This window comes from Anolis sagrei, chromosome 1 (genome assembly GCF_037176765.1).
Source record: "Anolis sagrei isolate rAnoSag1 chromosome 1, rAnoSag1.mat, whole genome shotgun sequence".
Lineage (NCBI taxonomy): Eukaryota > Metazoa > Chordata > Lepidosauria > Squamata > Dactyloidae > Anolis > Anolis sagrei.
In genome coordinates this window covers 22275903-22289545 of record NC_090021.1, presented here as the reverse complement: position 1 = coordinate 22289545, position 13643 = coordinate 22275903, and the positions used below count along the sequence as shown (strand labels likewise).

General features: G+C 45.0%; 1 protein-coding gene across 1 annotated transcript in view; it reads left to right on the top strand.

The window, feature by feature from the left end:
- Nucleotides 1-4138: 4138 nt before the first annotated feature.
- SOS1 (SOS Ras/Rac guanine nucleotide exchange factor 1) overlaps nt 4139-13643 on the top strand; it is a 57331-nt gene continuing 47826 nt past the window's right edge. Inside the window, exon 1 of the mRNA XM_060754508.2 lies at nt 4139-4642. Coding sequence (XP_060610491.1) covers nt 4556-4642 — 87 coding nt within the window. The 5' untranslated portion in view covers nt 4139-4555. The remainder of the gene's footprint in view (nt 4643-13643) is intronic.

Below are 13643 nucleotides of genomic sequence, written 5' to 3'. Positions count from 1 at the left end.
TATCTGGATTGCCATCTGCACTCATTTTCTGAAGAAATTAAACATCTGAGGAATGGACAAAGCATCTTAACTAAAATACTGTAATGGAGCATAAAATTAGGCAGTCTCTTAAAGGTCATCTACCAAACCACTTCATAAACTTTGGGTCTTTGCTCAGTGTTGGTGTCATAAAACATTTGGCAACAATAAAGTTTCTGAATGCTACCCATTTACATGAGCCTGCTAGCAACAACATGCAGTCTTTACAGTGGACTCTGCAGAAAATGCTTCAGCTGTAGTTCATAAAAAGAAAGATCAGCCTGAAAATACTGATGTATTATCAGTAAACATTAGAGTTTTACAGTTATATGTCTAGGGTCATGTAAAAGTTTCTCAGGTAGAAAGCGGTTGTGAGTAATGGTAAAGAAATGGTGAAATATTGCGTAACACTCAAACTATCCTACAAATATGATCTGACTATTTTCCCTACAGTAATATAGAATTTCCCCTCCCACCAGTAATAAGCTCTGTTCCAGTCTTCGGCCCAGTACCAGCTATCACAGTCACTGAAGTAAATGCAGCCATACAAAGAAAGAAGCATAGAAAGGCCACTGGCCCAGATGACATACCAGCTGAAATTTGGAAAATGCTCAAAGACTGTGGTGCTACATTTCTAGCATCACTATTTTTTAATTTTTATTGTTTTATAGTGTACACAAGAAGCAAAGCAGACAACAGAAAAACAAAAAAGGGAAAAAAGAGAAAAGAAAAAAAGATCTACAAAAGAGCAAGCAAGTTTACACAAAGGTATATAGTCAGCGCTCATTAAACTTATGAAAAATCAAATTGGACTATGAAGTCACATAGCTGTTGCACCAATGGATAAAGCTACTATACAATGATACAAGTATGGTCAGCTGCCCTGCAGAGATTTCACCACCCTTCAACATCACTGTTGGCGTGCTTCAAGGATCAGCACTCTCAACATTACTATTCAGACTCTGCATGGACTAGGCAGACTATGTGTCCCTGGACTCTCATATATGCAGATGACCTAGCACTTGGTCATTGAAAACGTGCAGCCTTTGTTTCTAGCGCCCATTTTTTGCTTGATATTCAGGCAGTGCTTCTTGTAGGTCAGAGCACAGTCCAGAGTGACTCCCAGGTATTTCGGTGCGCTGCAGTGCTCCAGTGGGATTCCTTCCCAGGTAATAATCCTCAGAGCTCGGGATGCTTGTCTGTTCTTAAGGTGAAAGGCACATGTCTGTGTTTTAGATGGATTAGAATCAGCTGGTTTTCCCTGTAGTAGGCGGTAAGGGTACTTGTGCTATGAGCTTCTGTTCAACCATCTCAAAGCTCCCTACTTGAGCGGTAATGACATAATCATCGTCCTTAAGATTTTTTTTTTGTCAGGAGTGACTTGAGAAACAGCAAGTTGCTTCTGGTGTGAGAGAATTGGCCGTCTGCAAGGACGTTGCCCAGGGAACGCCCAAATGTTTTGATGTTTTATCATCCTTGTGGGAGGCTTCTCTCATGTCCCCGCATGAGGAGCTGGAGCTGGTAGAGGGAACTCATCCGCACTCTCCCCGGATTCGAACCTACGACCTGTTGATCTTCAGTCCTGCTGGTGCAGGGGTTTAACCCACTGTGCCACCCAGGGCTCGTTGTCCTTAAGATAAAACTCAGGGTTAAATAGGCCTGAAACCAGGTTCTTGTGGGTTTTTTCGGGCTATATGGCCATGTTCTAGAGGCATTTTCCCCTGACGTTTCGCCTGCATCTATGGCAAGCATCCTCAGAGGTAGTGAGGTCTGTTGGAATTAGGAAAATGGGTTTATATATCTGTGGAATGTCCAGGGTGGGGCAAAGAACTCTTGTCTGCTGGAGCTAGGTGTGAATGTTTCAACTGTCCACCTTCATTAGCATTAGAAGGCCTGGCTGAGCCTGGGGGAATCTTTTGTTGAAAGGTGTTAAGATGTGCCTGGTTGTTTCCTCTCTGCTGTTTTGCTGTTGTAATTTTTGAGTTTTTTAATACTGGTAGCCAGATTTTGTTCATTTTCATGGTCTCCTCCTTTCTGTTGAAATTGTCCACATGCTTGTGGATTTCAAAGGCTTCTCTGTGTAGTCTGACATGATGGTTGTTGGTGTGGTCCAGCATTTCTGTGTTCTCAAATAATATGCTGTGTCCAGGTTGGTTCATCAGGTGCTCTTCTATGGCTGACTTCTCTGGTTGAAGTAGTCTGCAGTGCCTTTCATGTTCCTTATTTATTTATTTACTTTGCTTATATACCGCTGTTCTCAGCCCGGAGGCGACTCACAGCGGTTCACACACAGTAAAAACAGCAATAATTCAATGCAACACGTAACAATAGACCACTTAACACATTATCCACTAATAAACAATAAGCAATTATAATAACAGTTATTACAATAACCAAACCCAATCGTCTCATCGTCAAAGCCTAGTCCAGGTTCATTGTCCATTGTTCCATTCCTATGTTCAATTACCAAATATTGCACTAGATTACTCGAACGCCTGCACAAACATCCAGGTCTTAAACTTTTTTTGGAATGCCATGAGGGATGGTGCCAGCCTAATGTCCGTAGGAAGGGTGTTCCACAGCCGAGGGGCCACCACCGAGAAGGCCCTATCTCTCGTCCCCGCCAACCGTGCTTGAGAAGCCGGCGGGATCGAGAGCAGGGCCTCCCCGGAAGATCTCAAAGTTCTGGTGGGTTCATAGGAGGAGATGCGTTTGGACAGGATTTGGGCCGGAACCGTTTAGGGCTTTATAGGCCAACGCCAACACCTTTAATTGAGCCCAGTAGCAGATCGGCAGCCAGTGGAGCTGTCGCAACAGGGGGGTTGTATGCTCCCTGCGCTCCGCTCCTGTTAGAATCATGGCTGCCGCACATTGGACTAATTGAAGCTTCCGGGCCGTCTTCAAGGGCAGCCCCACGTAGAGAGCGTTGCAGTAGTGTAGGCGGGATGTAACCAGAGCGTGGACTACCGTGGCCAAGTCAGACTTCCCAAGGTACGGGCGCAGCTGGCGCACAAGTTTTAGCTGTGCAAATGCTCCCCTGGTCACCGCTGAAACCTGGGGTTCCAGGCTCAGCGATGAGTCCAGGGTCACACCCAAGCTGCGAACCTGCGCCTTCAAGGGGAGTGCGACCCCATCCAGCACAGGCTGTAACCCTATGCCCTGTTCGGCCTCGTGTTTGGGCAATGCTGCGTTTGGTGGTCCCTATGTAGACTTGTCCACAGCTGCATGGTATACGGTAGACTCCTGCAGAGGTGAGAGGATCCCTCTTGTCCTTTGCTGAATGGAGCATTTGTTGGATTGGCCTGAAAACGCATCTCCACCTATGAACCGATGCGGACATTAAGATCGCTCTCGGTCCCGCCTGCGTCACAGGCACGGTTGGCGGGGACGAGGGACAGGGCCTTCTCGGTGGTGGCCCCTCGGCTATGGAATGCCCTACCTGTAGACATCAGACGCTGCTGGCGTTCCGGAGGAAGGTTAAGACTTGGCTCTACGAGCAAGCGTTTGGCTAAACAGTGCAACTGAACACAGGAAGACGGTAAAATTGAACATAGGAATGGCACAAGGATTATGAGAATTGATTTTGTTCTGTTATCGAGGCGTCATGAATTGATAATAATTGTTGATTTTGTTGTTGTGTATGATGTGTTTTTAACTGTTTATTGTTGTGATAACCTGCATTGTGTAAACCGCATTGAGTCGCCTAATTAGGCTGAAAAATGTAGAAATAAAGCAAATAAATAAATAAATAAAACCAATTTGTTGAAAAGGCCTGAAACCCTTTCAGTATTGAAATGACTAATAAAAAAAATACTTGAGTCCTCCAGGCCGCAGGTGGCGCTGTGATCAGAAGGGGTAGGTGGCGGTATGACAAGAGGTGCTCTGCTTTGCTGTCTTCCCTCCACCACCGATCATGAAAACACTTCGGCGTTCGACTAGCAAGCCTGGAAGTGGCGAGGGGAGGGGGAGCAAGGTTGTGGAAGGAAGCTCGAGGGCTCGGCTCTCGACTCGCACGCCTGGACGGCGCGGAAAAGGGAAGAAGCGAGGCCAGGACTGGAGCGAGAGGGGGGCGGAGCCAGAGGAGGAGGAGGGGAGGGGGAGCGCGCCGCGACTGCGCATGCCCGGTCGGCCTTTGTGCCCACTGCGCACGCGCCGGAGGTTGCAACCGTCAGGGACGGCAAGGGAAGCGCCCCCGAGAGTTCGAAGCCCTCTTTGGCTCCCTCCCTCAGCCACCGTTGCTTTGCGGCCTGCACTTCCGCTTCCTTCCTGTCAGGGCCGAGGAGAAGCAGAAGGAGAAGGATGCCGGAGAGCCCGGGGTCTGCGTGAGGCGAGGCCGGGAAGGGAGGGATGTCGCCGGCGCCGGGCCTCCACGCCGGGTCCTGGCCCCAGCCTCAGCCTCAGCGGCGCCCTCCGCCTCGGCCCTGCGCAGGTTCGGCCCGGGCCCAGCGACAGGGACAGGCCCCACCAGGCCGGGCTGGGCCCCAGCACTGACTCCGCCGCTTCCCCGACGCCGAGGGCCCGGGACGGGGCGGGCAGGATGCAGGCGCCGCCGCTGCAGTACGACTTCTTCAGCGAGGAGAACGCGCCCAAGTGGCGGGGCCTGCTGGTGCCCGCCTTGAAGAAGGTGAGTCCCGTGTTTCCAAGGAGGAGAAGCAGGGCATCTTCTCATGTTTATTTATATCCCGCTTTGTGTCTCCCTAGGGAGACTCAAAAGCGGTTCGCAACTCAAGCGTGGCAATACAACCTCAAATATACACGTATTAAACGTCATTGAAAGCAGGTCAGATCACTGACTAGATCTCCAAAACGGAGATCATGAAACAAAGCTAGAAGTTTGTTGTTTAACTTCAACTCTGGCCCCTTCCACACAGCTAAACAAAAACCTATAATAATAATACAACGACGGATTCTCCCCTATGAACCATCAAGGTTGTTAAAGATCTGGAGGGGCCCTGCTCTCGGTCCCACCTCCTTTACAATCGCGTCTGGTGGGGATGAGGGACAGGGCCTTCTCGGTGGTGGCCCCTCAGCTCTGGAACTCATCTTCTGATGTTTATTTATATCCCGCTTTGTCTCTCCATAGGAGACTCAAAAGCGGTTCGCAACTAAAGCGTGGCAATACAACTTCAAATATACATGTATTAAACGTCATTGAAAGCAGGTCAGATCAGTGACTAGATCTCCAAAACGGAGATCATGAAACAAAGCTAGAAGTTTGTTGTTTACCTTCAACTCTGGCCCCTTCCACACAGCTGAACAAAAACCTATAATTAATTAATTAATTAATTAATTTTACTTCTATACCACTGTTCTCAGCCCGGGGGCGACTCACAGTGGTGTACAACATAGGAACAGCAAAATTCACGACACAGTATAAAAACAATTCACAATCCAGCATTATACAAAAACATCATTACTACGAAAACCATTCAGCGTCGTCTCATCGTCCAAACCACAATCCAATATAATTTCCCGTTGTTCCGTTCCTGTAGTCATTACCAACCATTGCACTTCTTATTCGAATGCCTTCTTGAACAACCAAGTCTTTAATTTCCTGCGGAATATCATCAGGGAAGGTGCCAGTCTAATGTCCACGGGAAGGGTGTTCCACAGCCAAGGAGCCACCACCGAGAAGGCCCTATCTCTCGTCCCCGCCAGCCGTGCTTGTGAAGCAGGCGGGATCAAGAGCAGGGCCTCTCCGGAAGATCTCAAAGTCCTGGTGGGCTCATAGGTCGAGATGCGGTTGGATAGGTATCTTGGGCCGGAACCAGTTTTGTATACTGGTCTTCTTCTCACCTCCGTTCGAGGGACTCAGGCCGGTTTCCAACATCAATATTACAGACAGTCATTAAAACATCATATTCTAAATCACACTAAAACATTAAAATAGCAAAATACAATCATATAATTGCAGTGGTCAGTCATCATCAAAAATCATTATTCATCGTCACCCATCCATGTCACAGGATCATGGCTCATTCGTCGAATGCCAATCCCCAAAGCCAAATTTTCACCTGTTTCCTGAACGTTAAGATAGAAGGGGCAGTTCTGATCTCCAGTGGAAGGGAGTTCTAGAGTCAAGGGGCCACCATCAAGAAGGCCTGGTCTCTCGTCCCCACCAGCCGCGCCTGTGAGGCCAGTGGGATCAAGAGCAGGGCCCCTCCAGACGATCTTAGCAATCTTGATGGTTCATAGGGGAGGATACGTTCGGACAGGTAAATTGGGCTGGAGTCGTTTCGTATTATTATTGTTATTATTATTATTATAACAACAACAACAATAACAACGGATTCTCACCTATGAACAACAACAGATTCTCCCCTATGAACCATCAAGGTTGTTAAGATCTTCTGGAGGGGCCCTGCTCTCGGTCCCACCTCCTTCGCAATCGCGTCTGGTGGGGACGAGGGGCACGGCCTTCTCGGTGGTGGCCCCTCGGCTCTGGAACTCTCTCCCGTTGGAGATTAGATCTGCCCCTTCCCTCCTGACTTTCAGAAAGCTGGTAAAATCTTGGCTTTGGAATATAGCATTTGCAGAATGATGATTGAGTCAATAACGGCTGACCATACTGGCAGATGGTGATGAATTTGTGATTTTACTCTGACGACCTGGATTTGTAATTGTATGATCTGTATTTTAATGTATTTTTGTATTAATGTATTATGATGCTATTATGTTTATTCTATGTGTGTATGAATTTTCTGCTGTTAGCCGGCCTGAGTCCCTCTTCAGAGGTCGAGAAAACCAGGTTATAAAAGCTCTAAATAAATAAAGAAACTTTATTTTTGTGCCCCACCTCCATCTCCCTGAAGGAGCTTATGGTGGCTTACATATGGCACAATGTGCCTAAAGCAACGCATTAAACATACCATAGTCAGTTGTTCAGCAATTTTAAAAACTTGACATTATACAAAATTTCCTTTGACCAGAAGTTGGCCATGTTGGGTGCCGCTTTTATTTATTTGGTTTTTTATTATTACAACACTTTTATGCCGCCCTTCTCACCCCAAAGGGAACTCAGAGCGGCTTACAAGATATATATATATATATAATATATTATATTATTAGCATAGCACAATATCTGTATTATATATTACTATATTTATTTTATTTATTTTATTTTATTGACATCATTTTACCCCCACTCTTCTCACCCCCATAGGGGGACTCAGAGCGGCTCACAATGGCAATGATTCGATGCAAGATATATACATACAATATATTATATTATTGGCATAGCACAATATCAGTATTATATATTACTATATTTATTTTATTTTATTTACATCATTTTTACCTCCGCTCTTCTCACCCCCGCAGAGGGACTCGGCACGGCTCACAATGGCAACGATTCGATGCCTCAATGCTTACAATTATAAAAGCAGAATAAAATCATACCATTAAAACAGCATTAATTATCAATCATAAAGGCATTTCCATTTTAACAATCGTCGTCTGGTCCAATTCCATGTTCAGGTGCTGTTATATCCATTAGCCAAAAGCCTGGTTCCACAACCATGTCTTCAGTTTTCTTCTGAAAGAAAGGAGGGAGGGCGCTGATCTAATTTTGCTGGGGAGCGAATTCCACAGGCGGAGGGTCAGCACCGAGAAGGCCCTGTCCCTCGTCCCCACCAGTAGCGTTTGCAAAGTTGATGGGACCAAGAGCAGGGCCTCCCCGGCAGATCTAAAATATTGTACTATACCATTATATTATAATATTATTAATAATATTACATCTAATATAAAATATATAATTATAATATTGTGTTAGTAATATTATATTGTATTACATTACATTATATATATATGTATATGTATATGAATATATTATATTATATTATTAGTATAGCACAGGAGACAAGGTGGAACTGCTTTCCTGGCCCCCTCTCTCTTCACTCTGGCTCAGAGAAGCAGTTGGTGCTGAGGGGAAGGGGTTCCAGCTGATTTATACAAATATTAAAACTGTATTAAACATCATCAATATTCAAAACAATTCAGGTTGAAACTATAAAAGCACACAGAACCACAGCACCCCCAGGCCAGATCATAAAACAAAGCTAGAAGTTTGTTATTTGCCTTCAACTCTGGCTCCTTCCACATCAGAATAAAAACCCACAATAGTAGTAGTAGTAGTAGTAATAATAATAATAAAGTCAACCCTATGTAGAGCACATTGCAGTAGTCTATACGGGATGTAACTGTCTCCCATCTATGTGAAGCCGCTGGGAGACATCATCTGGAGTTTTGGAGTTCAGTGTCACTTGTACGCAGACGATGTTCAACTCCATCACTCCTTCCCACTTGCTACCAAAGAGGCTGTTCAGGTCCTGAACCAGTGCTTCTCAGCTGTGATGGTCTGGATGAGGGTGAACAAATTGAAATTGAATTCAGACAAGACAGAGGTATTCGTGGTCAGTCATAAGACCAAACAGGGCATAGGGTTATTATATTGTGTCGGCATCAAATAATTGCCTGTTGGAAGCCATCCTGAGCCCCTCTTTGGAGGTTGAGAAGGACAGGGTATCAGTGTTTTAAATAAATAAATAAAAGCACACAGAACCACATCACCCCCTGACCAGATCTCAAACACCTTCATCTTTAAAAGCCTGCTTGAATAAAAAGGTTTTAGCCTGCCACTGGAAGGACAGCAGGGAGGATGTCATTTTGGCCTCCCTGGGCAGGGAGTTGCAGAGTCAAGGGGCAGCCACTAAGAAGGAAGGACTACTCTCTCATTCCAATCAATTGAGCTTGAGATGGAGGTGGAACCAAGAGAAGGATGGGCCTCTTCTGAAGATCTCAGGGCCCAGGCAGGTTCGTACAAGGGGATGTGGTCAGCCAAATAGCCTGTACCTGAATATCTGGGGCTTAAAAGGTCATAATCAGCACTTTGAATTGTGCCCAGAAACAGACTGGCAGCCAGTGGAGCTGCTGCAACAGGGGGGTTGTCATCTCCTTGTAGCCAGCCCCAGTGAGCAACTTGGCTGCAGCTCTTTGGACCAGCTCTTCAGAGGCAGCCCCACGAGTGCTCTACAGAGGCAGTGTGTTACAGTAATCTGGACGGGATGTAACTAAGGCATGTATGGCCCTGGCCAGATCTGGCTTCTCAAGGAACGGACACAGTTGGCTTACAAGTTTAATTGTGCAGACGCTCTCCTGGCCACCTCTGACACCTGGGCCTCCAGGTTCAGCGCTGAGTCTAGGAAGACCCCCCAAACTGCAAAGCACATTTGGAAAAGAAGAGGTGCTCTCTGTAGAATCATGCAGTGGGAAGAGACCCCAATTGCCATCCAGTCCAACTCACTGCCATGCACACAATCAAATCAGATGGCCATTCAGCCTCTTCTGTGATCATGGCTAGTTTAAGTATGCATAGGGCTTTTTAAAAGGAAGATATTGTAATCTATAGTGTCTAGATCAAGGGAAATAATAATCTATTCTGCTTTGGTCAGACCTCACCCAGAATAACACTGCATCCGGTTCTGGCCCCCGCAATTTGTGACCAAACTGATCAAAGGTTTGGAAGGCTGGGTTATCCAGTCCAATAGCATTCTGCCATACAGCAATAAAGGCACTCACACCACATGGCCATTCAGCTTCTCCTTAAAACTCATTGAGGAAGTTCAGAAGAAGCTGGGCAAGTTCAGCTTGATAAAAGAAAGACTTTTTAATAAAAGGAAGAGAGGTGATAAGATATAATAATTATCTCCTAGTGCAGGCATGGACAAAACCAGGCATGAGCAAACTTGGGCCCTCCAGGTGTTTTGGACTTCAACTTGCACAATTCCTAACAACCTGTTAACAGAATTGTGGGAGTTGAAGTCCAAAACACCTGGAGGGCCCAAGTTTGCACATGCCTGGGCTATCCAGTCCAACCGCATTCTGTCATACAGGAATACAAAACAGGCACTCCCACCAGATGGCCATCCAGCTTCTGCTTAAAAACCTCCGCAGAAGGTGACTCCACCGGACTCCCAGGCAGCATATTCTGCTGCTGAACAGCTTTTGCCATCAATTCTTCCTAATCCTTAGGTGCAATCTCTTTTCCTGCAGTTTTAATTCATTGTATCCTTATCTCCAGAGCGACAAAAAACAAGCCTGCCCCCTCCTCAGTGTAACAACTTTTCATACACTTAAACATGGCTATCATGTCACCTCTCAGACTTCTCCAACCTAAATGTACCCAGCTCCCCAAGCCGTTCCTCATAGGGATTCGATTTCCAAACCTGTGTTAATTTTGTTCGGCCTTCTCTGGACACATTTTAGCTTGTCAATATCCTTCCTGAATGTGAGGCCCAGAACTGGATGCAGTGTTATTCCGGGTGAGGCTTGACCAAAGCAGAACAAAGTGGGATTATGACTTCCCACAATCTAGACCAGTGGTTCTCAACCTGGGGTCCCCAGATGGTTTTTGCCTTCAACTCCCAGAAATCCTAACAGCTGCTAAACTGGCTGGGATTTCTGGGAGTTGTAGGCCAAAAAACATCTTGGGACCCCAGGTTGAGAACCACTGATCTAGACCATGTATGGGCAAACTTCAGCCCTCCAGGTGTTTTGGACTTCAACCCCCACATTCCTAACAGCTGGTAGGAAGGAGAATGTAGGGAGGGAAAATTCCTTCTGTAAAGGACTTATGTGCATGAAAGCTACACTTACACAACCACTGACTATCATGTATAAATGTAATCTTTTGTAATTACTGACTTTAGTTGTGGGCCTAGTACAGCAAGCATTTATTTTAATTGTGATTTCATTTACAATGATGTGGTTGTCATGAGACGGATTACCATACACATGTGCTATTATTGACATGTTTATAATGGAACGTAGGAACTGAGTGTTGTGACTGAAAAAATAGGGATTTATAATAGTTTTTCTCTAGATTTATAAAATTTTAATAAACTTGATTGAGGGGCTGAGACTTGGAGAAGCCAGTTTCTTTTGTATTTGCCTTCAGGCTACTAGAAGCTCTTGTTTGGAACACCCATATTTCAGTTTCTGTTTGTAATCCTGTCACAAAGTTATCTATGCAGTTGTCTCAATTTCAGTTGTTTCCATCTACTTTACCTTGATGCTGTTGTAACCAGGAAGAATTAACAGTGTAATTCTGTTCCTATTTGCCGAGATCTTACTAAAATAATTCAGACTTACTCCCTAGTAATGTTAGTTAGAATTGTAGTCCAAATGCTAAGTGTTGCTGAATTGTAAAAAGTTCAAGTGATAATATATTGGCTACAAAAACACCTATATAAAAACAGTGTTTTACAATAATTACAGTGTGTAGCACTGCTTTTAAATGACTTGATTTCTGTTGCCTGGAAAGGAAATGTGTTTTAGCTCAAAAGAAAATTACTTTAAGAAAGTTTACCTCCAAATCAGTAGTTTTTTTGAGTTCATGTGCAAAGGATTAATTTCAGCATCTGCGGATGCATTACTAAATGCATCATGGCACACCTGACATGATATGTCATGGTCTCTGGTTCTCTAAGTTTGAGGAAACACTGCAGGCTGAAAATAAAAAGGGATTGAATAGGAGCACTTACTTAATTGCAGTTGGGTTTCATTAAATAGCCAGGCTATATCTTAAGCAAAACATTTTCAGCACTAATCTATTGAAAGCTGATATGGTTAATAATAGCTGTGGAATTTAGTCTGGGCTTGCAACAAGAAAGTTGCATGTGTCTATAAATGTGATGTGGGGTTTCTGTGTATTGAGGGGTCGCTAAGAAGTGGTAGTATTTCTGCAGAATGTAAGAAGGTAAAATTAGACTTTCTGTTACTAGTATTTATTCAGGATATTTCTAGTCTGATCTTCATTTGAAAAAGGGATCACAGAGGAATGGCTTGTGTGTATACAAATATATGTAAATGCATGGCCCCAAGTTTCAAACTTAGCTTCACACATGGACACAATGCCTGCACACCCCAATTATGGAATTAGCCAAAGGTACAGTACAGCCAATAACAAAGCAATTCTAAGCGGGACCGAGGAAGAGCAGAATGGCAGATCTTTTACTGTATATTAAATCTGCCACCTTACTCTAGCCATGGGAAAAGGCAGATTCTTCTCAGCTTAGCAGATCTTGGTCCCTCACATACATATACATACTGAAAAGAACACAGCACATGTTGATCAAGTGGCACATTCCTTTTGCAGGAGGACTTCTTTTGTGGGTCGTAACACTAGCAACAACTTTGCAGACGACACCAAATTGGGAGGGATAGCCAATAGTCCAGAGGACAGGAGCAGAATTCAAAACGATCTTGACAGATTAGAGAGATGGGCCAAAACTAACAAAATGAAGTTCAACAGTGACAAATGCAAGATACTCCACTTTGGCAAAGATACAGAATGGGTGATGCCTGGCTCGAGAGCAGTACGTGTGAAAAAGATCTTGGAGTCCTCGTGGACAACAAGTTAAACATGAGCCAACAATGTGATGTGGCGGCAAAAAAAGCCAATGGGATTTTGGCCTGCATCAATAGGAGCATAGTGTCTAGATCTAAGGAAGTAATGCTACCCCTCTATTCTGCTTTGGTTAGACCACATCTGGAATATTGTGTCCAATTCTGGGCACCACAATTCAAGAGAGATATTGACAAGCTGGAATGTGTCCAGAGGAGGGCGACTAAAATGATCAAGGGTCTGGAGAACAAGCCCTATGAGGAGCGGCTTAGGTAACTGGGCATGTTTAGCCTGAAGAAGAGAAGGCTGAGAGGAGATATGATAGCCATGTATAAATATGTGAGAGGAAGCCACAGGGAGGAGGGAGCAAGCTTGTTTTCTGCTTCCTTGGAGACTAGGACGCGGAACAATGGCTTCAAACTACAAGACAGGAGATTCCATCTGAACATGAGGAAGAACTTCCTGACTGTGAGAGCCGTTCAGCAGTGGAACTCTCTGCCCCAGGGTGTGGTGGAGGGTCCTTCTTTGGAAGCTTTTAAGCAGAGGCTGGATGGCCATTTGTCAGGGGTGATTTGAATGCAATATTCCTGCTTCTTGGCAGGGGGTTGGACTGGATGGCCCATGAGGTCTCTTCCAACTCTTTGATTCTATGATTCTAACAGTTAGTAACATCACCAGCAAAAGCTTCTCATGCACTGGTTTCTCTGAAGCTTTAGCAGAGGTATCTATAATGGCAGAGTCTGTCCACCAGTAGAGAGTAACTAGCATCATCCTTTCCAACTGATTTGGGCAATAACTGGCAAGTCAACATCTGAACCACTCTTAGATGACTTTTTAAAGGCTTAGGCATAGTTATGGGGGTCACAACATGGGTTTCACTAAATATGAATTAAGGCAGTCTGTGGCTCCTTCAAAAGGGAAGGCAAGATTCCAGCCAGCTTAAAACAAGATGTAATAAAATCACTCAACTATCGGCCAGTTTCCAGTCTCCCCTTTTTGGGCAAAGTCATGGAACATGTGGTGGCCTCGCACCTCCAGGTGTTCTTGGAAGACACGGATTATCTAGATCTGGTGCATTCTGGCTTGAGGCTGGGACATGAAATTGAAACAGCCTTGGTTGCCTTAGTGAATGATCTACACTGGAAACTGGACAGGGGGAATGTGTCCCTGTTGGTTCTGCTGGACCTCTCAGCAACCTTCGAAACCACAGACCACGGTATCC